General features: G+C 36.7%; 1 protein-coding gene and 1 long non-coding RNA gene across 6 annotated transcripts; both read right to left on the minus strand.

Annotated features, from left to right (window-relative positions):
• Positions 1 to 674: 674 nt before the first annotated feature.
• LOC129757734 (uncharacterized) lies at positions 675 to 3,691 on the minus strand. Of its 5 annotated transcripts, none has more exons than XR_008739782.1 (4): positions 3,388 to 3,691; positions 3,100 to 3,325; positions 2,002 to 3,027; positions 675 to 1,940 (listed from the first exon to the last, which is right to left on the minus strand). It is a non-coding gene; the product is annotated as an uncharacterized LOC129757734 (long non-coding RNA). The 5 variants fall into 5 exon arrangements; XR_008739783.1 differs by having other exon boundaries at positions 675 to 1,204; positions 1,271 to 3,027; XR_008739781.1 differs by having other exon boundaries at positions 675 to 902; positions 964 to 3,027.
• Positions 3,692 to 16,475: 12,784 nt separating this feature from the next.
• On the minus strand, positions 16,476 to 20,306 carry LOC129739044 (protein split ends-like). Its single transcript, XM_055730418.1, has 8 exons — positions 20,118 to 20,306; positions 18,862 to 18,904; positions 18,506 to 18,781; positions 18,030 to 18,293; positions 17,680 to 17,967; positions 17,046 to 17,613; positions 16,690 to 16,983; positions 16,476 to 16,632 (listed from the first exon to the last, which is right to left on the minus strand). The coding sequence occupies exons 3-6, from the start codon at positions 18,765 to 18,767 to the stop codon at positions 17,078 to 17,080; spliced, it is 1,350 nt and encodes a 449-aa protein (XP_055586393.1). The 5' UTR covers positions 18,768 to 18,781; positions 18,862 to 18,904; positions 20,118 to 20,306; the 3' UTR covers positions 16,476 to 16,632; positions 16,690 to 16,983; positions 17,046 to 17,077.
• Positions 20,307 to 21,402: the final 1,096 nt, after the last annotated feature.

Here is a 21,402-nt window from a genome sequence, read left to right on the forward strand (position 1 = left end):
TTGTATTGATTGTATTGATGTCAACCATGTTAAATATTTTGATGTAATTTTTTTTTCAACTATACTTCCTTTTTATTTTCAGCTTTCATCAGCGAATGCGAACTTCAAGAGAGTATGTTTTGCTCGAAGCACGGATTCGGTCGCGCTGAACATTTGGGTGACAAAAATTGCATGAAAATAAACTAAAAAAATATTTCTTGGCTGTACTGCTACATATATTCAAGTCACAATCCCTCTAAAAATGCAAATCAACGAATAAATTAAAAATTTTAATTTTACTTAATTCCTAGTAATTTTTGGGGGTAAAAATATTTTTGCTAAAAATTTTAGCAAACAAAGATTTCATTTACTGAAAAATTAGTAAAAACTTAGTCCAGACACTTTTGTCTATTTTGCTAAAATTTAAGTAATTTCTTTTTGCTAATTTCATTGCTAACTTTTTAGCTGGTCAAATTTGAGCAAAATTTTGCTAAATTCCGGCCTCAGAAATTTTGTGTGTACACACAAAATTTTCGAGGCCGGAATTTAGCAAAATTTTGCTCAAATTTGACCAGCTAAGTACTTAGCAATCAATTTAGCAATTTTTTATTACTCAAATTTTAGCAAAATAGAAAAAAGTGTCCGAACTAAATTTTTACCAATTTTTCAGTAAATAGAAATATTGTTTGCTAAAATAGTAGTATTTTTTGTTTTTCTTCAAGATTGCTGGAATTTGAGTAAAATTAAAGATTTCATTATTTTGAATATGGATTCCCTTTTTCTAATAAAAAGTAATTGAGAATTTGTTCCTGTTTGTTTAGATTTTCTTTTTTATTTTCAAACGTGTAGAGATGACTTTTTTCTTCAGGAGGTTCCTTGCTACCAACCATTACATTAAATTGCCGAGATGGATCAATTTATTCCTGCAAAAATAATAAGAAGTTTTTAGTTTCCTTTTTCCCCTTCCAAACTAAGAAAGCAAACCTGAATAAATACACCTGTCTTTCGCCCCACGATAGGACAGCCTTTTTGTGCTTGAGGCCGATGCTACTGATTCCACTTAACTTAGTACTCGAGGGTAGGTTTGGGTGTCAACTGAAAGAGGTGCCTGAGAAATCACGCAAATTTCCGAACGTCTGTTTGTATGGTGCAACTCCACAATGTTAGCTACTTTTTTTTCCGTATGTCCATGGATTTGGGGATGATTATTTTTCGAGCCATCTGGCTGAAAAATAAGTTTTGTTTCAAATTTCAGTTATTATTTTCCGTAAAATGTGTGGTAAAAACTTACCGATCAAAATTTGAAGAATATTTTTCACCCCGGTCGAACAAAACAATTGAAATCTTGGCGCTGATTCAGTTGCTTCAACTGTATCAATCTTCCGGATGAAGGACGTTGTTGAAAGCAACATGAATACGTCCTAGAACTTCCATGTCCTGGAATCGCCATCCGATGTCTGAATGTGATAGCTGAGATCCAACCAGTACTTTTGTTGTTCGATGTTCAACGAGATTAGCAGGCAGAGGGTCACACTCGAATCTATACATCCGGAATATAGTACATATTTTCCGTAATCAGATGTTTCGAGAAGAAGCCGTGGCAGTTGATTGCATCAGGAGAATTTTTTGAGGTCGGTTACAGCAAAGGGCAATCAAACTTGATTTCATCCGGACTATCTTCCGTGTGGTAGTGGCTGAGATATACATCATCGAATCAGATAGACGTTTTATGTTGTCGTAGCAACCTTATGGGATAGTTCAGATTCCGCATAGAACTGGAGTAGCTTTTCGGTAGTTATGTCTTTCTCTTTCCCTTTTTCTAATAAAAAGTAATTGAGAATTTGTTCCTGTTTGTTTAGATTTTCTTTTTTATTTTCAAACGTGTAGAGATGACTTTTTTCTTCAGGAGGTTCCTTGCTACCAACCATTACATTAAATTGCCGAGATGGATCAATTTATTCCTGCAAAAATAATAAGAAGTTTTTAGTTTCCTTTTTCCCCTTCCAAACTAAGAAAGCAAACCTGAATAAATACACCTGTCTTTCGCCCCACGATAGGACAGCCTTTTTGTGCTTGAGGCCGATGCTACTGATTCCACTTAACTTAGTACTCGAGGGTAGGTTTGGGTGTCAACTGAAAGAGGTGCCTGAGAAATCACGCAAATTTCCGAACGTCTGTTTGTATGGTGCAACTCCACAATGTTAGCTACTTTTTTTTCCGTATGTCCATGGATTTGGGGATGATTATTTTTCGAGCCATCTACCTACCTACCTAAGGGTCCAGCGCCGATTAACCGGCGCATAGGGCTGAGATAAAAGATCTCCACTGCTGGCGATCCGGAGCCAGCGTCTTCACTTGCTGCCAGCCAAGGTTCTCGTCAACTGTGCGGATTTCAGCGGCTAGACTTCGCCGCCACGAGCCATCTGGCTGAAAAATAAGTTTTGTTTCAAATTTCAGTTATTATTTTCCGTAAAATGTGTGGTAAAAACTTACCGATCAAAATTTGAAGAATATTTTTCACCCCGGTCGAACAAAACAATTGAAATCTTGGCGCTGATTCAGTTGCTTCAACTGTATCAATCTTCCGGATGAAGGACGTTGTTGAAAGCAACATGAATACGTCCTAGAACTTCCATGTCCTGGAATCGCCATCCGATGTCTGAATGTGATAGCTGAGATCCAACCAGTACTTTTGTTGTTCGATGTTCAACGAGATTAGCAGGCAGAGGGTCACACTCGAATCTATACATCCGGAATATAGTACATATTTTCCGTAATCAGATGTTTCGAGAAGAAGCCGTGGCAGTTGATTGCATCAGGAGAATTTTTTGAGGTCGGTTACAGCAAAGGGCAATCAAACTTGATTTCATCCGGACTATCTTCCGTGTGGTAGTGGCTGAGATATACATCATCGAATCAGATAGACGTTTTATGTTGTCGTAGCAACCTTATGGGATAGTTCAGATTCCGCATAGAACTGGAGTAGCTTTTCGGTAGTTATGTCTTTCCATGTTACTACCAGTCGAAAGAACTTACTGTGCATGATATCTAAAATATGAGAGAAAGTAAAAGTTAAATAATATTGTTAGTTTCGGAAGAACATATGAAACTGATACATACCACCAGGAGCTTTATCCTTTTGGTAAGTCTTCCTGCTGCTTGGATTACCTGCTGGCTGAAGAATCCAACTCGGTTGTCCCCTATTGCCCTGGCCAATGGACATTTGCGTCGATATTGTGGCATTTTTGAACGAAAATGTCTGTTCGTGAAACGCTATTTTATGGTTTCTGAACGGGGAAGATTCCGGCCCGGCCGACAGCTTTTTTGAACGAACTGCCGTTAAATGCTGTTGAGGGTACACAAAGTTAATTAACCGTTATACTTTCTTCATTCTTTTTAAGCACTTACCAAATAAATTCCAAATTGTTTTAAATCAAAACAAAATTTTCTACTCGCATCGCAAACAATTAAAAATTTGATGACAAGTTCATGCACGCCTGTGTCGCAGAACTCAAATTCTAGTTATAATTTTTTTTTGCTAAAATTGAGAAAATTATACGTTGGTTTGAGTCCATACTAGCGGTTTTGGTACCAAGATATTAGCAAATGGTTTTTTTTCCTGAAATTGAGCAAAATTCACAACAAAATGGAAAAGTGCTAACTCAAAAGTAAAAAAATATTTTTGCTAACGGAAAGTAACAACGAATTTTTGCTAAGTGGAGCCCCGAAAGTTTTGTGTGCACACAAAATTTTCGAGGCCGGAAATTAGCAAAATTTTGCTCAAATTTGACCAGCTAGAAATTTAGCAATCAATTTAGCAATATTTTTTTACTAAAATGTTAGCAAATATGGGAAAAAGTTAGCCGCCGGAATTTTTTACTGAAATTTTAGCAAAAACCGGTGATAAAGATCGTGCAGGATTTGTGCCCTCAAGATTTATTATTTTTCATCTGGAAACACATGGAAAGTATCATATTTTCAATTAAATACAAAAATTATGTGACTTTCATATTATTATTCTTTTATTTTTTCGGAATTTACACTTTACACTTTTTTGTCACTTAGATACATTTCGATAACTTTCCAGCGGGGAACGGGTTATTTACATTTTCGGGTGGTTACATCTACGGCCAACAGGAACCATCGAAGTTGCATTCGGTCAGGACTTGACAACCTTCCCGTACATTCGCGTTTATGAAGTACCGCCACTGCTGGCAGCAGCAACCTGGTCGAAAAAAAAAGAATTCAACACTTTACAACCGAAAAATCTTCTATTTTCCGAATGTAATGTTCTTACCTGTATGCTTCCGTTGTCGATTCGGCCACCATTTTGTTGTTCACTTGGCCACTAAAGGTACCGCCGGTATCAAACTTCCAAGTAGCACTGACTTTTTTTCTTAGCGGCGGCAAAAACGGATGCTGCCAAAAAAAGAAAGCGGCCAACAAACTTAGTTTTTACTAAAATCAAGCAAAATTCCCTTTTTGCTATCGTGTTAGTAAAACGAGTCCAATTGCTAATCGAAAGTAATCGACTATTTTTGCTAAGTGGAGGCTCAGAAATTTTGTGTGTGTACACACAAAATTTTCGAGGCCGAAAATTAGCAAAATTTTGTTCAAATTTGACCAGCTAAAAACTTAGCAATCAATTTAGCAATTTTTTTTTACCAAAATTTCAGCAAAATACAAAAAGTGTCCCGACTGAATGTTTACTAATTTTCTAGTAAAAATAATTATATGTTTGCTAAAGTTTTAGCAAAAAAAAATCCCTCAAAAATTACTAAAATTTTAGTAAATTTGAAATTTTGAATTATTTGTTGATTGCTTTCATTAAAAAGAAAAAAATGCAAAATGTATACTTGATTGGTAGTTTTATTTGACATCTGATAGTAACAGATCAAGACGGTAATTTTTTTAACCGCAAAACTGCTCAGGTGACATCCAAAGAAAAGTTTTATCCGATCTTTAGAATGAAGTTCGCTTCCGCTGAACAAAACTGAAAATAAAATAAGTAAAAAAGAAACTGTAACAATGTTCATGGTTGGGAATATTTCCGATCATAAAGTCTGCTTCATTTAATATTGGAACAAACTCTTTTGCTCATTGTGGCGCTCCTAGTGGACGGATTTGGAAACTTTTTTCACCCACGTGTCGGGAAATTCATTACCTTTCACCATGTATTTATGTCATAACACCAAACGATAGCATTTTGTAAACAACCGCCATGGAAGCCGAACGGAGAGATCAAATTGTGCACAGTTTTCTTACGAGTACGAGTACGAGAATTTCTTCGAAACAGCAATGAATAATTTTTTTAATTTTTTTTTATGAAAGAGTAAAGAAAATGCTACATTTGTATGAAAAACAAATTATGAATTCGTTAATAAATGACTGAACTACACGCAATTGTTTGTGTTCCAATATTAAATGAAGCAGACTTTACATCCGTCGAACTTGGTCAGCACTTGGTCGTACAGCTTTCGAGCACGGATTCTGGCCACATTGTTCTGCTTCAGCGTCCGATTTGGCTGTTTGCTGGCTCGGAATGACCTTATTCCTTCCCGGAGACGAATTCGTCGCACCGTACTGTGAGCGGCCTGGAACTTATTGGCCAAATCGCGGTCTGAAAGATTGGGATTCCTCTTGACGGCCTTGATGACTTTCCCACGCAGTTTCCGGTCGACAGTTCCACTCCGACGCTTCGAATGCGGCTTCCGAGCCGTCGTCAATGTTTCCTTGTACTGCTTGATAACACGCCATACGGTATTTCTGGGCATTTTAAGCTGTTTAGCTAGCTTCGATGCCGACAACAATGGATTTTCAAGAAAACTGTGCACAATTTGATCTCTCAGTTCGGCTTCCATGGCGGTTGTTTACAAAATGCTATCGTTTGGTGTTATGACATAAATACATGGTGAAAAATAATGAATTTCCCGACACGTGGGTGAAAAAAGTTTCCAAATCCGTCCACTAGGAGCGCCACAATGAGCAAAAGAATTTGTTCCAATATTAAATGAAGCAGACTTTACAAGAACAATTATTCAACATAAATAGGCTCAGATTTATTATTAACATTTTCTTTTTCTCTGTTTCATAAATTAAAAAAAAATTAATTAATATTTTAAAATTAGATTAAGGTCAATTGAATAGTAATACAAATAACTTCTTGAGTCACTCATCTCGTAAGTGTAACCTTGAACAACCCAAAAATAAAACACAATAAACATATCACAAAATTGTTAAAACTGAGCTTTGTCAATTCCGTCACCGGAATCCAGCCACAGGAATTAAAAAATCTAGTTAAAAAAATCTTCAAATGTATTCTTTCAAATCGATTTCTTTTAAATGAAAATATAAATGTGCTTACCACACGCTGTCAGCTCTACCTGCGCCCTGGCCCCTGGTCGTCGATAACAACGATCCGCCGACCGGAACCAGTAAAAATTGTTGACCTGCAAATGAAGGAAACATAAAATAAAAATCATAATCTGATTATAGGCATTAGATTTTTTTTACCATATTTTCGGGATTGTGGGACTGATACGGGATTGCGAATCGATTTCCGGAAAAGAGCGTGAATGTTATCCAGCTACCACAGTCCCAGAAGCCACTCATTTCTTTGCGAGTCGTCGAAATTTTAGAATCCTGGAGGTGTTGTTCGCTTCTTTGGTCTCGATGGGCAAACTCTGAAAATGAAATTTGAAATAATTACCAAACAAAGTAGATTATTTTTGACTCCCTCGAATGCTTACCTTCCCCAACAAGGTGGGGCGAGACAACATCTTCGCATCTTCCGGCCGTTGTTAGAATACAATCTACCAGCCGGTTGTGGAACCTCCTCTCGAAACTAGACAAAATTAGGTTCCAACCGGTCCAAGTATATTCCAAAAAAATGTATCATCAGGAGGATCAGTCCTCCGGACAGGGAACATAAGTTTTAACCTGAAAAACTAAAATGAAGTTTGTTAAAACTTTGATTGTGTGACGCAAGTTGGGCCAACGTGGCCCTAGCGGTCACACAACAGGGACAACTTCAAAGAAAGAAAAAAAACATGATTGTTTATACAAAAAGCAGGGGGAAATAGATTATTCTTCCTGAGCGGTTCATATTGATACTTACCAACTCTTTTCCGTTTTCGGAATAATACTTCATCCACGCCAAGCAAAAGTTGATTAATCCAGGCTTCGAAGCGGATGCTATCGGACGCGGGCGGAACACAGCTCCGGTTGAATGAATGAAGCTTTTTTGGCTACAAGCTCCCGGGCACGAAGAGATTTTAGCAGTTTCAAACTTGCGGACCGTCGCTTAGATCAAACGGAGATTTCCTCTGGGTAGCGAGCAATCCGATAAAAACCTCCGAAAAATGACGTAGCACTGCTGTTGACAATCCGTGCACCCATTTAACTTCTTTGGGGAAAATTGCTAAAAATCGAAATACATACCAAATTAGTAACCTTTTACGTTCAGAAACAATTTTATTCACTTCCAATTTCTTAAATTACCGATCAAAATCGGGAAAATACACAGTAATTTTTCACTTTTTGTTAGACCCCGAAAAAAACAAAACACAAACATCTAAAAAAACGGCCATGGTTCGAGTATTAACTACCCTTAATACTAAGTTGACAGCAAATGGGTATTTTTTACTCAAATAGAGCAAAAGTCATGACAATTTGAGAAAATGCTAACTCGGAAGTAAAAAAGAAATTTTGCTAACAGAAAGTAAGGGTGTATTTTTGCTAAGATCAGCCTCGAAAGTTTTGTGTGTATAAGAATTCGTGCTTCATGGAACTCACCTACGTGAATTTTTAGTAAGTTCAACGCTGTGTATTTGTAAAAGGTACTGGGAATATGTTTAGTATCGGAATGAAATAAATGTCGCTGTTTTCCTTTGTATTTTCGTTTTGTTTATTATGATTAAAATAAAAACAAATTCAATTGAGAATAAACTTTATTTTCACCAAATTTAATCACTGTTACTACACTTCACCTCAATTTCTACAGCTCGCTTGGTTTGTCGAATCCTGCAAAAATTCAAAAGAATACTTTAATTAAAAAATAATTATTGAAATAAAAAAATAAATTACCTTAGTTGCGTTCATATGATCTGTTGAACATCTATTCTGGACAGTCCAACAATAATCGATCGTCACCAGGTTCAAAGAAAGATAAGTTGTATTGCTATAAGGGGATAAAAATCGAAAATTAATTCATGATAATCATAAGCATCATTACCACTTACCAAGAAGACAAAGCTGAATCAAATACAGGTGTATCAGTCATCAGACACTTTTTGGAGCAGCTATAACGAAATCAGTTGGCTGACAATTCCCTTTCCTAATAAGAATTTCCAGCCACACGCTTAAGACAAATGCAGAAAACGGATTTAAATCATCAACTTAGACTTTACGTGAAACGCATGTGTCAGTTATGTGAAAGTAAAGTAGTTATTACCAGGGCTTCCGTTACACACTGTGTTTACTAAAAACACACGTAGAATCAATATTATGCAGCAAAATCTTAGTTTACGTGAAAAATCCCATAGAAATAATTTCTTTATTATTTTGGGTGTAAGTTCTTGTACGTTTATGCGTGGATTTACATAGACAACTACCAACACAAGGTCTAACTTGGTCAATGTTATGCCTAATGTTTCAAACTTTTCTGTTGTAGTTAAATTCAGTCTAGTAAAGTGGAATTGATCACGCAAATAAATTCCAACTCCTCCATAAGAATCTTCACGTGGTGCTAAAATATTATGATATCCTGAAATGGAATATCGTTTTGTTGTAAGATGGTTTGGATCTATACCCATATCTCTGTTAAAAGTACGGCTTCAAATTTATTAGTATTTAGTTCGTGGATGAGTTCATTTTTGTTTTTTGATAAACTTTGAATGTTTGATTGTAGAATTTTAAATTTTTTATCCATGTTTGTGTTTGTTTATGTGCCATCACTATGGCTTTCAGCAATGTTTTTCATCTCCCCAACAATGCTGGATGTAATCTCTTCTCCTGCTATGCCGTGATTCTGAAGAATCTGCAATATTTTGGATTATACCTGCGATCATGACTTCGTAGTTTTGTTTTAACACTGATTGTGATTGTATTTCATGTCTAAGTTTTTCTGCTTCCGAAGTGCGATGATTATTTACAGTCCTTATTGTGTTCTTCCTCTTCTTCCTCAAGCCTCCTCTTTTTCAAAAAATCTCGTCTAGATAACCCTAACAAGCTAGCTACTCCAGCTTCTTCTTCTACTGTTTCGTTTGATTTATTTTTTCAACTATTTTTGAATATTTTGTTGTGTTTTTGGTAATTTGGTTTTGTGATTAGAGTAGGTTCACTATTTTTTTTTTGTTGATCGGCCCTGAGTCCCCCCCCTGAGCAAATGTTTCCGGTAGCACAGGGTATTCTTCTGCATTCCTGAGTACATCAAATTGGTTGATTGTTGGGATGTTGAAGTATTCTTTCGCCTCTTGATATGTCATGTTTCGTCTTGCCATGAGTATTTGCGTTTCCGACTCCTTTTTCCTACGGGGACAATTCCTGTCCGTCGTAATGTGGCCCTCTTGTTTACAATGGAAGCAATATGATTTCCTTGAGCAAGGCTCGTGGTCTTCTGCTGTTTCGGCAGTGCAATTCTTACATCTTAGTACGGAACTCTTACAGTTTTTAGACATATGTTGTACCTAAGACATTTAAAACAGATAACGGGACGTGGTTCGACTCGATTAATCACAGAAAACATACGTACAAACCTTGGCAATACATTGCTCCTGAACACTATACCTACAGACAAAATTTTCGAGGCCAGAATTTAGCAAAATTTTGCTCAAATTTGACCAGCTAGAAACTTAGCAATCAATTTAGCAATATTTTTTTACTAAAATTTTAGCAAACAAAAAAAAAGTTAGCCGCCGCAGTTTTTACTCAAATTTCTAGCAAAAACCGGAGAAAAAGATTTCCCGGATCCGTAATTTCATGTTTCTTTATTTTTTCTCTGGAGAATCAGGGGAATGTTTGAATATTGAATGGAAAACACAAATTTCATTCACTTGAAATTTATTTTTCATATTTTTTAATATTTTTTCACACTTTTCGTAAAACGTAAGTTCCGATCATGGGAACGCACCTACTGGCGAGCGAAATGCCATTCCATCTTCGTCAAAGAAAGCACCGGGATGTTTTCCGGATGCAGCTTGTTGAAATTCCAGTTGTCGGACTGTTGCGGGTTTCATGCTGCAGTTTGAACCTGGAAGAAAAAAACAAACACACAAATTAGAAATTAAGAAGTTGGAGTATCTAAATACTTCAAGATCGGACCTTACCTGTAAGCATCCGGTGTCGATTCAGCTACCAATTAGTCGTGGAGTTGGCCACCACAAGAACCACCAGCAACGAACATCCGGAACCGCACTTAATCGCGACAGCTTTTTATTTTTCTCCCAACTGGCTCGGCGGCTGGTGTCTGTGAACAAAGCGGCTGAAAAACCTTCGTTTTGCTAAAATCAAGTAAAATGACCTTTTTTATTACTAAAATCAGGTAAATTTAGCTTTTTGCTAACTCAACAGAAAAAAAATATTTTTGCTAACGGAAAGTAACAGCGAAATTTTGCTAAGTGGAGCCCCGAAAGTTTTGTGTGTACACACACAAAATTTTCGAGGCCAGAATTTAGCAAAATTTTGCTCAAATTTGACCAGCTAGAAATTTAGCAATCAATTTAGCAATATTTTTTCACTAAAATTTTAGCAAACCAGAGAAAAAGTTAGCCGCCGCAATTTTTACTCAAATTTCTAGCAAAATCCGAAGAAAAAAACCGCCCTGAATTTTTATTTACAAAATTTATAATTTTTCCTTTAGAAACGCAGGGAGTTTATCAAATTTAAAATAAAAAAAACACTGATGCTTTCACCTTTTACTTTAATTTATTTTCTGGATTTACACTTGTCCACCAGCGTTGTGAAAACTTTTTCGAACTTTGCCAATAATTACTTTTTTCTGGCGCCTGGATCGGGTTGTTCCGGATGTGGGTAGGTTGACCGTTCGTTTCCGGATGTTTCCATCGTCGACCAACATTAAGCATGTTCCTTTTTCGGAGACTTGGCAACCTCTTAGGTGAATCCCCGGCTTTGGTGTTGTATTCGCTGGGAGCGCCATCCTGGTAAAAATGGAAAATTTACATATGAAAAACTTAAAAAGTTTGTTTGCGTCTAGATTGGTCTTTACCTGTTTGCTTTCCAGTATAGATCCGCTTGGTCGTCGTCCGCTTGGTCATCAAAATCACCGCTGGCACCGAATTTCTGTAACCGAACTTATGTTTTCTTTTAGACGGTAAAGGCGACTGTTATTCAAAAGAAAAGCGGCCAGAAAAATCAGTTTTTACTCAAATCAAGCAAATTTAGCTTTTTGCTAACTCTAAAGTAAAAAAATAGTTTTGCTAACGGGAAGTAACAGCGAATTTTTGCTAAGTGGAGCCCCGAAAGTTTTGTGTGCACACAAAATTTTCGAGGCCGGAATTTAGCAAAATTTTGCTCAAATTTGACCAGCTAAAAACTTAGCAACCAATTTAGCAATATTTTTTAACTAAAGTTTTAGTAAACGAGAACAAAGTTAGCCGCCGCAGTTTTTGCTCAAATTTCTAGCAAAAACCGGAGAAAAAGATTGTCCGGATCCGTAATTTCATGTTTTATTTTTTCTCTGGAGAATCAGGGGAATGTTTGATTATTGACTAGAATACACAAATCATTAAACTTTTAGTTTATTTTTCATACTTTTTTCGTGACATTATTAAACACTTTTTTGTAAAATGTAATTAAATTAGTACCGTTCTGGAAATGTACCTTCCGGCAAGGGAAATGCCAAGTTTCTGACCTTAACTAACGAATTCGCCGGATGCAACCCTCAAAATTTCCGGACAGTTGCTAAAACCTGTCGTTTTCGCTGCCAGTTGTAACCTGTTAGAAAAAAACAAGAAATTTTCAATTTAAAAATCCAAAATTTGCGCTTTATATGATCGGCCCTTACCTGTCCGAATCCGGTGTCGATTTGGCTATCATTTTGTCGTTTACTTAGCCACAACGAGAACCGTCAGCATCGAACTCCGGAACCGCACTTAATCGCGTCAAGTTGTTATTTTATTGATCAACCGGCGGCGGCTGCTGTCCATAAACAAAGCGGCTAGAAAAATTTTGTTTTGCTCAAATCAAGTAAAATGAACCTTTTTATTGCTAAAATCAAGTAAATTGAACTTTTTGCTAACTCAACAGTAAAAAAAATATTTTTGCTAAGGGAAAGTAACAGCCAAATTTTGCTAAGTGGAGCCCCGAAAGTTTTGTGTGTACTCTGTTGGTTTTGATTCTTTCTTCGTTGAATTTCCTTGTCATTCTAAACACAGATTCCACTTTGACATCACTTATCACGTTCTCGAAAATTTCATTTATTTCCAATTCTATTGGAATATCACAAAGAACACCCGTTACGGTGACGAATTTTTTAGGAATGTAAGCTTTATAACCTTTTAGATGTAAACTTTGACAGTCAGCTAGTCTGTTGGCATCCTTCATGTTTCCAACATATACAGTAGCTTTGTTACGTCCGGTCTTTTTAATATCGTCGATACATTTGTCAAATCGTATTTGGTTAAGTAGTTTCCCGAATAACAAAATATTGTAACCAAACAGTTACTATAATAGTTAAAAAACTATTTGAAAAAGCGTAAAAAAACTTTTAGAAAACGATAAGTGACATCGTAAAAAACATTCCACTTATTGTGAATTCCAAAACGACGGTCTGTGGAATATGGCGTTAAGTTATGTTACTGTTTAAAACTGTTAAAACATTCATATGGAAGAACTGTTTTGTAAAAGGTAGATATAACGTCCAAACAACGCTCGCGGAAAACGTATTCTGGTTATAAAACTGTTTTCGTTACAGTTTTTTTTAAAGTTCTCTTGTAACCGAACATTTCCAGTAATAGGTATAACACGATTTGACAAAACGTTTCTTCCTACGTTTAATCGAATCATACGGGAACATGACACGCACACATGTGCAAATTTCCCTACAGGGTTTTCGGATCTTATTTTTATGAAGTCATTTTTGTTTGATAAAATAAATTTATTTAATTATAATTCACTTACATTGTTATTCAATTGGGTACAAACGGCTATGAAATCACCCGCCCATAAATTGTGAGTGATTGCCAGCCAACAACGGTCCCATCCTACAATGGGTGCAGCGAATTGAAGCCATAATTGTTAATGCGCTACCTGGAGCCTTCGTTTTCGCCATCCAATGTGATGTATGTGCGCTGAAACTAGGTTTCCAATCGGCTTCAAACTCACCTGTAAGGAATAACAAGCGGCAACAATCGCCAAAGACGGTTCTATCCGGTCATACAGCGAAAAAGTGCTATCCGTAGCACGGAGTAAAACTCTGAGGGCTCCGGTAGCATAATCTGAAACACATGAAACGGGATCATCAGATTTGTTTCTTACAAGAGTTTTATTTTCACTCACCTGGTACAACAATAATGTCCTCGGGTTTCGCATCCTTTCCCGTTTGAATGATACCCCGGCGAGATGATTGCTCCTGCTCCAGCAACAGGTTAAGGAAGAATCGAATTTCTACGAATAGAAAAAAAAATCCTCCCGAGGCAGCAAAACAAATGGAACACATGCTAACTTGCTTCAGTGGTGCCAGGTTCAATGTTTTATCGATATTTGTACAAATATGAGAAGCGAAATTTTAATGTAAATATAACAGATGATTATGCGTAGTAGTAACAGAATGTAATGATAACCTTAATAATCTTTAATTCAATTAAGAAATTCTGATTAAAGTTTTGAATCGCAAATGCCTCACACAATGCAAACGCAAATTGGATGTTTCGTTGTCGCCTGTTTGTATCTACCAGCCAATACACAAAACAACCAAAGTTCGTGTAATATTTTATTTTATTTATTGCGACTGATGTTTGATGAAATATATTGGAACCACATAAATAAAGTTGCTTAGGCCGCATTTTACAAAAAATTACAAATGAACTAAAAAAGTAATACACGCTTATAATTTTAATGAATGATGTCATTTAAAGCGTTCTTAAGAGTACGCCTAAAATTAGAACTATATAAACTATGTTAGGTAAGATGTAATATAAAGAGCGTATGTATGAGTCGAATCAGAAAAGAAAATAATTTTTAAAATATATGTACATAATTATGTGTACCGATTTTAACACAAAACCATTTGGCATCTCTGACAGGCGTTTTGTTCATTTTTGATAGAAGGAATGAACGGTATGGGTAACGGTTCAAGATAATTTTTACGATTAAAGAATATTTGACGGAAACCGTTCCTACCATTCTATCACCTTTCCAGATACTATATCACTCATTCATATGAACGTTCAAGTTTTGTTTTTATCGTTGTCAAGGTAAAGTTCAACATAATTTAAGAGGAGAAATCACCGTGAATTTGTTTTATGAAATGAATTTGCGGCTTTATCGGTGAGGGTTAAAGAATTGAAATGAAAGACGGATAGAAGATCAGAAGAAAATTCTAAGGTGGTGAAAAGAGCGAAGAGCATTTGAAATAGAAGCTTGACCACATACTAAATTCTTTGTCCCACACCAATTAGAATTTTCTTCTGATCTTCTATCCGTCTTTCATTTCAATTCTTTAACCCTCACCGATAAAGCCGCAAGTTCAACATAATAGTTACGTTTACAGAGACAATCACTTTTCATGGAGCCGTAGATGTATCGTTTAGACTGTTTAAGATATAGTTTTTTGGTATGCGGGTTTTCTATTTGTAATCTATTGACGTATTTTCTGTTGTCTAAGTCAGTATTTTCTATGATTACTCTGTAAGGTCTACTATCGTCGTCACAATAACTTAATCTTTGGTATATTCTCTTTGATTCTGGTTTGTTTCGATTTACTTGCTCTGGTTGTTCATTTGGTTTATTGGAATTATCTACCATCTCTTGGTCGTCTGGGATATGCTTTGGTTTGAGGTTAACATTTTCACCTGTAACCGCTGCCCCCACAGGAGCAGTTTTGTTTATGTTCATACCACTCAATACAATATATTTTTTAACAGCACGCTTATAAATATGATGACGAACAAAAGATAGTACGGATCAAAATTGGTTAATTCTAGTAATAAATAGCACAGTCACAGCTTAAATCTACTAAAATTGGCAACACACGTCTAGTCAGTTCAAAACCGCTGAGTCAAGTCCACTTGCACTTCGACCGTCGCATCCAAACAAACATTTTGTTTTTCGAATCTCTCTGAGTTGTTTTCATCTATTTTGCACGAAAAAGTGTGCGACTTTGCTAAGTCCCAGGATTTGGAACCCGCTAGATGAAAACAACTCAGAATTTTGAAGGATTTGAATTCAGTTGTTTTTATCCTCATACATGGTGCGATCCCTGAACCGAAATTTGCCGCAGCCCGTGGCGTAGAGGATAGCCTTGAAGTCTTCTAAGCCAGCGGGCATGAGATCGAATCCCGGTCACGGCATACATAGTACACTTTCTTTGGATTGGTAGTTTTAGCATTTGTAAGATGCTAACCATCATATCCTCGAAAGATGTACGCTTAGAGTTAAGAAAAAGGAATCTCTTCGAGGAAACATCAAGTTTCATTGAGATCCTGTATGTGTTTGTGTTCGTTTAAAAAAAAAAATATTCAGTCTCTGAATAATCTAAAATTACCGGGTGGAATATGAACTGGCCATCCGCGGAGTAAAGTATGCTAGTGGTAAATCTAGAGATGTAAAAAGAAGAAAATTACGAAACTTACTAAAAGACCAGAGTAACAATTTTAGCTTTATTACGGTCAGCAAAATTTCGTTTGGACTATAACATTAATCTTCATAAAAAGCTGAAGCGCATTCTATAACATCACCTGGACTCTAATAAAGCCAAAATTAGGCTATTTGGCCCTACCCTAGAAACGTCATCATGACATATCATTGTTGGTCATCAATGTTGGTCACCAAAGCTATTATTAAACATGTTAGGAATTTTTGTTTTTTTTCGATTCTGTGAGTTCTCGGAGTTTTATTTTTATTTTTTCCAGCAATCATGAAGGTTGATGAATGATGATTGCATTATTGAGATATGATCTGATAAAATTAATAGCCAAAATACCAATGTGTTAATCATATAATGAGCATCTTTTCTACTGCCATTCAAGATTTTAGGTAAAATGTTTATGAAATAGTACACTGCAAAAAATCCACATATTGGGGATATGTGTTTGCCTTATAGATTTTTGCAATGTGACTCCCATTTGAAAATAACGTGTCCCCACATATAGAAAACAAAATTATGACTTCTATATGCGTCACATAAAGGTTATAAAATTCCACACATAAATATTATTAGCTCACATTGCACTCAAACATCTGCCTACATCTAGGCGTTTACTTGCATGCCGACTCGAAGGCGTTTTATTTCGTTCGAACTAGTTTTTCGGAGGGAAATTATAAAAATTTGAGATGTTTGCTATCGAAACATTTATTGTCAATAAAAAAAATATAAAAATACTAAGCCTAATACGTACATGAATCTGGAACGTTTATTCCTGGTCGACCCGTTTGTTCAACATATCGACGGTTTTGTTCGTCACCAGACTCCTGATTCTGCAAAAAAAAAACATTTTCAAGGATGCTAAAAACTCATCAGAACGATCAATTTACCTTCAATATTATCCAGCTGACATCCTTGCACATCAACTTTTTCTTCGTGGTGGCCACTTTGAACACATGGAAATTTTCAAAGACGAAAATCATAGAATGTATGTGTCCATATCATATAAACTTCATATTTCGAACATGAAATTTATGTGTGGCATATGATGTTTATATGAAGTATATGAAATATAAGCGTATGCAGATTATTAGGGTACGTAGGGTACCGCACTCCAAGAAACGGGAATAAGCGACTACGAGAAGACGGCCAACGAGACAAGGAAAACCCTCAGATTACGACACCTATTTAAAACAAGGGAATGAATTTATTGCGAATAATTGGTCGAATGAAATTTGTTTCATACTTTCAATTTATTCAAATAGATTTTCTTCAAAGTCATGTAAAATCTTCTCGAGCTTTTGAATTTTTCTCCGCAGATTTTTTAACCCCGGCGTTACTTTTTCTTTGAACTTTCGGTTTCACACCAACAGCAGAACTGGCCACGCCAGTCTCCATCGTAATGTTAGCAACTTTCTCCATCGAAGTGTTGGCAACTTTCTTTTGAGTAGCTTTAGGTTTTTTAGCTGACCCTTTCTTAACAGATGTTGTTCCTGTAGTCTGTCCTAGCACATCCGGCGCAGTCGGAGAGTTAAGGCGATAAGCATTGTCCGCCATGTTGAAGTTGTCCACCATCATACTAGGTTCATTTTTCTGCTGTTGCTTCTGGTTTGCTTTTACCAAATTGCTAATGTCCAGTTTTTCGAAGTGAATTTTTTTGTTTCGATAGATGCGCTGGCCCAAGCGTTTGATCAAATCTGCGGAGAGTGGAGATTTGTAACATACGTAACCCATGTGCTGGTGCGGTATTTGATCCAACGTTATTACTTCTCCGAAGTTTTGGAAGAACATTCGCAAAGCATTGTTACTCATCTCTGAAAAAAATTTTTTTTTTGGAGAATCAATAATTGAAACAATTTTATCCAGATGACAATACTTACTGTTCGGGTCACAGTGCTTTTGGTAAGCAAGTTCAACACGAAGCTTACGATCACGGAAAATGTATTCATTCATATCCTTTGCAGCTTTGGCTTCTGCACGTCGACTAAATCTCACGTAGCAGCAAACGTAGCTTAGCTCCAGATACTCATTGTCGGTCAGTATCAATGATCCGTCTGTCGTTTCTAGCGTTATGTTCAAAATTTGACCAAAAGTTTTAAAATGATCACGAAGCTCAGTCTTTGAGACACGCGGTTCAACATTATCCACACGAATACTGTTTTCCTTTTCTAAAACAACAAAAAAACTACTGATTCATAAGTTCAATTTAACACTGTAGTGAAATTCTTACCATACTGGAAGCCCATCTCAACTATTTTGCCTATAAACTTGCCATCTTTAGATTCGCACGCTTGTTGAGCTTCCGCTTTTTTGCTGAACTTTATTACAGCCACAATCGGACTGTATGGTGAGATGTGTTGTCGGCCAACAATAGTTTCACCAGTACGCGTTCTCAGCTGTATCGCACCGATTCTACCATACCGATCAAACAAGGTTTTAATTTCGGACTTTTTAGAGCCCGCAGTCAGGTTGCTGACAAAAATACTTCGCTTCACTGAAACCGTAAAACATATGATCCATCTGATAGTGAAAATAAAATTCAAATATATTTAAGAAAAAAATTCTGATGACCGTTGAGCTGGAATATAGACATTCCTCATCCACTGGTATCGACAAAAGACGTTTCATGATGGTATTCGCTTAATTGCCATCAAGTTGAGCTTTCCAACAACCTATAGGTATGATTTTATTCAAATGAATGCTTACTTTGCCGCAGAAAATGTTCATCCCCTTCGCATGGTTCTCCATTGAAAAAGTACGTAGATGCAGAATGAGTTTTACCCGATTTATTGCCATTGCCATCTGCCGCCGTTACAGTTGCGTAGGTGAAGTAGTAGAAACTTTTGGCACCTTTATTTTTAATATTTACCTTACGGATCCTGTTCAACACTTTTTGTCGCGTTTGGCGACGCCTGATGGCCGCATTTTGCTGAAGCCCTTTGTCAGTACTAGATGTTACCATTTCCATGTTGTTGGCTATGGCTGTTAGAGGATACAGAATATGAATATCGCCATTTTATCTGTTTGAAACAATGTTATTTTAAAAAAATCAAAAAACTTACCAACAATCGCGAATGGCGGCGAGAAGTGTAAATATATTATACCGTACACGCTAATTTTTTTATAACCATTTTTGATTCAAAAATAACCATTTTAAGCCTTTTTCCTCAAAACTGCCAATATGGTTATTTTACAACATTTTTTCTAGTTTCTATTTCAACCATATTTCTAGTTCTCAAGTGATAACCACAAAATGGTTCAAATTTTTGGTGTTTCATCGCCATTTTGAAAGAGCAGCCGAACGCGTTTTTTTTTAAATTTTTGTGAGTGAACAAAAATAGCTGCTGAAAGGTAATAGATTTCATAAAGAAATAACTTATTCGATCCAAACCTAACAATTAACCAAATGTAATTTCAGATCACCAAATGAGCGCTCTGTTTCCAGCTCAAAGATCCAGCCGGAAGATGCAAAATATTGTGACGGAGAAGTCCATGCTCCCGGTTATTGTTCCGGCAAACAAGGAATCGATTTCTTTTTCTTTTGCACAAGATGATGGTCAAGATGGATCGTATATAAAAGTACTACATTCAAAAGTAGGTCTGGTTTTTTTGGAGAAAATTATTGACTTCCTAGGATTGAAAAGGTTGGTAAATTTATGTAAATCTTAAATGTTGAATTCTAAAAAACTTTCACTAACTTTCAGCTATTCCAACTTACCACCACATTTTGCCGACGCATCGTATCGTATTCATCTGACCAGTGAAATTCCGGGTTTGACCGTTTCTGATTGCGTGTTTTGGCTGATAGAAGCAACCGGGCAAATCCGGAAACATCCAAGGGGCGAGTTTTTATCTATCCTTGACCATCAATCTTATTATCAGATAAGCCATCAATTGGGCTGCAAGCTGCCAGCAGGGCTAGGAAACGGTTCAGGCAAGGAAAAGTGAACAGTAATTACCTTTTTCTTTGAAAATTTGTTCATGAAAAATGTTAAAAAAAAGATCTACAGTAAACATGCATGTAAAACAAAAAAGAAAATATAAAACAAAATTGAAAACTCGCATTTTTTTCTAAATTTTTGTCTCTAATTATGAAAATTTCACATTTGCTATTCTGCTTTTCATATTACGGTTCAAAAATAACCATTTTTAAATTTCTACGGTTATCTTCCTTGCGGTTGAAAAATAACCATATTTCTACTTCTCCCCGAAAAGTCATTTTATGGGTTCTCATAGAGAACTCATAAAATGGCATTTCCCGGGAAAAGGTCAAAAATGGTTATTTTTGAATCGTAAATGGTTTAATAGTTTCTAGCGTGTATTTGTTTATGCCGAGTGTTGCACTGGTGCACCACTAGGTGCTGTCAAACTGTTTGTTTATTCGGACGGTGTTGCACTGGTTTTGACCTGTCGGAGTTCTGCTTACGGACGGTGGCCCACCGATAATTTTGCCAGTGTTGCGAGAGAGCGTGTGAGTGAGTGAGGTAGCAATACACTGGCGACGATTTGTGTTTGTTTTTGTCGGGTACGGTGGAGCCAGGGTGAGCCAGGGGAGCACTGATCGAGGGGAGAAAACAAATACGGTATTAGAGTATCAGTACCGGTAAGTGCTATCCCAGGTGTTAACCTGGGACACATTTTCGGTCTTATTTTAGCTTTAGCAGCTCATTTGCGCACCGGTAAGTGCTAAACTGGTTTCCATTTTTGTAACTGGTGGCGCATCGATAGGTGTTGTTGTTTGTTGTTATTTTCTTTTGTAAATTTTCCCTAGACACTTTAGCACCTGTCAAATCAGGAGCTGGTCGGTATTCATATTTGACTCCTGGCTCGCTTTTTTAACACCCAGGAGCAAGATAACCCTGGTTTGAAACCTGGCGGTGCGCCGTCGAAGTGTCAAAATTGAGTGTTATTATAGCTTTGACACCTGACCGCTGCTGATACTCTTAAGCCTAGTCCACACTAGGCAACATGAACTGCGATATTTGTTATGAGACGAACTTTGTTGTCTGTTGTTGTTGTTGGAAACCTGAGACGGTCTCAGTGTCTCCCGAAGAAAATGGGAGACGCTGAGACCGTCTCGAGACGAACCGTCTCCTAGTGTGGACTAGGCTTTAGAGTATCAGCAGCGGTCAGGTGCTAAAGCTATAATAACACTCCATTTTGACACTTCGACGGCGCACCGCCAGGTTTCAAACCAGGTGTTATCTTGCTCCTGGGTGTTAAAAAAGCGAGCCAGGAGTCAAATATGAATACCGACCAGCTCCTGATTTGACAGGTGCTAAAGTGTCTAGGGAAAATTTACAAAAGAAAATAGCAACAAACAACAACAAAACCTATCGGTGCGCCATCAGTGGCAAAAATGGAAACAAGTTTAGAACTTATCGGTGCGCAAATGAGCTGCTAAAGCTAAAATAAGACTTAGAATGTGTCCTGGGTTAACACCTGGGATAGCACTTACCGGTACTGCCCGAATAGCCAAGACCATGGTATTAATATGACAAAACATTCATTTTCAATTTAACAATAAACTTCATCGTATTATCTAAATATTTATCAACCGGTTTTAATCTTGAAAGTACCATAATTTAGAAAATAACCGTTAA

The sequence above is a fragment of the Uranotaenia lowii genome, chromosome 1 (genome assembly GCF_029784155.1).
Source record: "Uranotaenia lowii strain MFRU-FL chromosome 1, ASM2978415v1, whole genome shotgun sequence".
NCBI lineage: Eukaryota > Metazoa > Arthropoda > Insecta > Diptera > Culicidae > Uranotaenia > Uranotaenia lowii.

What these genes read in the sequence shown, in the direction of transcription:
- LOC129739044 (XM_055730418.1), bottom strand. Translation starts at nt 18,767, where the DNA reads ATGGAAATGGTAACATCTAGTACTGACAAAGGGCTTCAGCAAAATGCG. An exon ending in TGAACATTTTCTGCGGCAAA is followed by an intron (nt 18,294 to 18,505) that starts GTAAGCATTCAT and finishes TTACGGTTTCAG; the next exon opens with TGAAGCGAAGTATTTTTGTC. An exon ending in AAAGCACTGTGACCCGAACA is followed by an intron (nt 17,614 to 17,679) that starts GTAAGTATTGTC and finishes AATTTTTTTCAG; the next exon opens with AGATGAGTAACAATGCTTTG.